Here is a 3,774-nt window from a genome sequence, read left to right as displayed (position 1 = left end):
ATGCGGCTATATGCTACGCCATTAAGGTGGACAGACACATATGGCTAGCTAGCATTTTTTATACATACTCTCTCATATATACATATTTATATTCACCGAAAATCCCATTTTCGGTAACTCTCTCTCAGAGAAATAAAAGCGTCAAAATTAATTGACGGTAAAATACTCCACGACATTAATTATTCAATCGTGAACTTTAGCATGCATTTATTTAAAATAAACGTCCACTCACAAATTAGGCCTAAGCCTGCTGTCGATCTGGGGTCTCGTCTGCTCGAGCCTCCTCACGTCCTGTTCCAAATAAAATATTAATTTCCCATCCAATAATCCAATATTTAATCAAAATAGGCAAAATTACCCGAGAGCCATAATTACGCTTATCATTGCCTAACTTCGATATTCTTACATCGGAACGATCCGAACTTAAATATCATACTCAATAGTCGTAAATACAACCTCCTCAAAATACGACTTAAATCCTACGGCCGGATTCTACATTAATTAACCGCCAAAAATACCAAACTTCGGAAATTCACAAACCTATCCAAATCTCATCCAAAAATTCCATAAATTACACCAATATACTCCTCTTAATATTCCACATTTAACAACATTAAAATCTCCCAACCGGCGGCGCCGCCGCCGGCGGCTCCGCCGGTAGCGGCGGCCGGCAGCCGTTTTCCGGCGACCTGCAAACGCTACCAAATTTTAACAGAATCTTCCTCTCAATCTCCTCTACAACTTTCATGACCAACACATCACCCAATTCCAAGCCTAACTAGGCTAATCGAACGAAAATAACTTAAAAGCCTAGAAATTTCAACTCCACATTTCTCCTTACCTAGCTCAAGAGGGAGGGAGCTGCTTGGAGGGGTTGTTGCACGGGAGGAGGGCTACAAAACCGTACCAAGCTTGCCCGGATTGGTGGCCGGAGGAGGAAGTTCCGGCGAAAAAACCGATTCGGCAGTCGAAGCTTTCGGGTGGCACCGCTCTCTCACGGCGGAGCTAGGGCTCCTCTCACCGGTCCAGGAAGGCTGCTGGGTTGAGGTCGATCGATTGGAACCGGTGCGGCGGTCTGGGGCGGCCGGACGACGGCGGGAGGACGGCCGGAATTCTGCTGGGTGTAGAGAGAAGAAAATCGGGTGGGAAGAGAGAAAACGGGAGGGAGAGAGAGAGAAAGGAGGAAGAAATGGGTTAGGCTCGGCCCAGCCGACCCAACACTCCCTTTTAACCCAAAACTTCCAAAATAAAAACACCCCGAAAAATAATACCCGATAAAAATACCTTTTACTAGCTAAAATTACCCATTTTTACCGTCGTCGATTTTCCTCATACGAATAATCCTCCGCACATAATCGTCCCCGAAACCCCTCTAGGGACCAATTAAACTATTTACTCAAAGATCGAGACGGTAAAATTCTTATTATAATCACGCTAGTAAATAAGGTAAAAATATAAGGGTCGGGATGTGACAGTTATGACTTTGGAGCCCTGAATTGCAATCTGATATGGTTGGGTTGGATGGGTTACTGGCATTGTTAAGAAAGCAAATGGGAAAACTTGAAGTTATCACTTTTCCTTTCCAAGTTGTGTGTTAGGTACAGAGACAAGAACCTCATTATATGAATGATGATGCCCATAATCAAGAGTTCAGCGAATTGCTTGTCTCTATAATAATTACAGTGCTGAATTCAGTTCTCAGCCAGCTGTGATTATGGCATTTTGGGACATCAGTGCTAGGTTGTCTGAACTATTTGTTGTCTCTCCTTACTTTAGAATATGATACAATGGTACAATATTGTGCTTATATTGGATTGTTCTCATTGAAAATGTCCCATATTTCAGTTGTTGCCAGTTGGTTTCAGCCTTTTTGGAACTAAAAGCTAGATTCTTTAAACCCATTAAATTGACAACAAAGCTATTTATGCCTTTTTCCTTGCGGTCCTGCTGTTTCTGTTCCCTGTGCCTCTCATAACTTCACCACATCTGTGCAGCAGAATATGTCTGCTTACATATATAAATTCATATTCTTTATTCAGAAAATATATTCAGATTCCATTTGGTCTGGTTAATTGATATTGATATTGATCGTAAAACATTTATTTTACAGTTACTGGTCGTGTGACAACTAAAGTAGATGTATTCAGCTTCAGGGTGATTTTGATGGAGCTAATCACAGGGAGAAAAGCACTTGATGAGAGCCAGCCTGAGGAGAGCATGCACCTTGTCACATGGTTTCGGAGGATCTTTATTAATAAGGACTCTTTCCGCAAGGCCGTTGATCCAACGATTGATCTTGATGAGGGTACACTTGCCAGTGTAAGCACTGTTGCAGAGCTAGTAGGTCATTGCTCTGCAAGAGAGCCCTATCAAAGGCCTGACATGAGCCATGCTGTTAATGTTTTATCTTCTCTGGTGGAGCTCTGGAAACCAAGTGATCAAAGTTTTGAAGACATATATGGTATCGATCTTGAAATGTCATTGCCACAAGCACTTAAGAAATGGCAGGCTTATGAAGGTAGGAGCAATATGGAATCCTCTTCGTCATCGCTTCTTCCAAGCTTGGACAATACTCAGACTAGCATCCCCACACGCCCCTATGGCTTTGCCAAGTCTTTCACATCTGCGGATGGGAGGTAGATAAGAAGTAGTTGTAAATGATTGTAATGGTGATTTGGTTTGTTCATTCTGGTTGCTCCTACTGTTTCCGTGTACAATTTGTTCAAACTCCTGTGTTTTAGCCTTAATAGTTTCGGATACTTACCACTTGACTGGTGTTTTATGGATTTCCTGAACTGCAAAGTTTCTGTGGCTTACAAGCTGAGTAGCAAGGGAAGAGTTGTCACCGTAAATGATTTTCATTATTCACTTCTAACATTGTCGTTTTAGCTGAAACAAGGTTCTTCCCGCATACCCATCCAATTTTTTATTTTTTTTAAACGATGCAATTTATCAATGGTGTTAATTTACATTGCCTATATGGATATCTAGTAGCCTCATCAAAACCCTTTCTTTAGCTTCATCCAACACATGAGTCTTCTGAATCATGAAGAGTATTAATACCAACGTACGAGAGCATCTCCCTCAATGTCCAACTTCTTGAACCCAACAGAGACTGCAAACTTTCACCCATGCAGCAAAGCAAGTGCCTCAGCTGCCTTGGCTTTAGCCTCGTAGACTCCCGGATTCGTCTCAAAACACCACCCCCTAGCCTACGGAGCCTCTTTTCTCATCACAAGATAGAGTTTGATGAAATTCTGTTTCGAAGGGTGAGGGATGACATCTAGCCTATTGCATACTTAAATGAGAAAATTTCAGCACTGGTCTCCAAACTCTTGTGGCACGGTCAAAATGGTACTCACACTTATAAAACTATTAATATGGTACCTAAACTTCATTTTCGCTACCAACGAAAGACCGGAGACCATTTTCCGTCACCACGCCGTCTGTTTACTAACATGGTCCCGTATGGGACCCACCAAAAATATTTCTTTGTCAGCAGATAACCACATCAACAACCTCAAACTCTCCTGCAATGATCAATGTGATACCTAAAATGAAAACCCAGGTTTTCTATGTTTAAATAGGAGGGAAAATGAGTCCGCAAGATTTAATTTTAGAGATTTTGGAGAGAAATGGGTTTTAAGAAAAGTTAGATGGTTATCTAAGCTCTAAAATCTCTAAATCCTAAACCCTCGACAAAAACCCTTATGCTCCTCGAACTCTTCTGCAAGTCGTTCTACATCACTGGGTTTTGCATGACAGAGCTCTTCT

The 3,774-nt window shown here is 41.8% G+C and overlaps 1 protein-coding gene across 1 annotated transcript in view; it reads left to right on the top strand.

Moving 5' to 3' along the window:
* Positions 1-2,765, top strand: part of LOC101306680 (probable receptor protein kinase TMK1-like) — a 6,949-nt gene extending 4,184 nt beyond the window's left edge. Inside the window, exon 2 of the mRNA XM_004289533.1 lies at positions 2,111-2,765. Within this exon, the coding sequence (XP_004289581.1) occupies positions 2,111-2,640 (530 nt within the window). The 3' untranslated portion in view covers positions 2,641-2,765. The remainder of the gene's footprint in view (positions 1-2,110) is intronic.
* Positions 2,766-3,774: the final 1,009 nt, after the last annotated feature.

Source organism: Fragaria vesca, linkage group LG1, assembly GCF_000184155.1.
Source record: "Fragaria vesca subsp. vesca linkage group LG1, FraVesHawaii_1.0, whole genome shotgun sequence".
Lineage (NCBI taxonomy): Eukaryota > Viridiplantae > Streptophyta > Magnoliopsida > Rosales > Rosaceae > Fragaria > Fragaria vesca.
The sequence above is the reverse complement of the archived record's forward strand: the minus strand, read 5'-3'. Positions and strand labels throughout refer to the sequence as shown.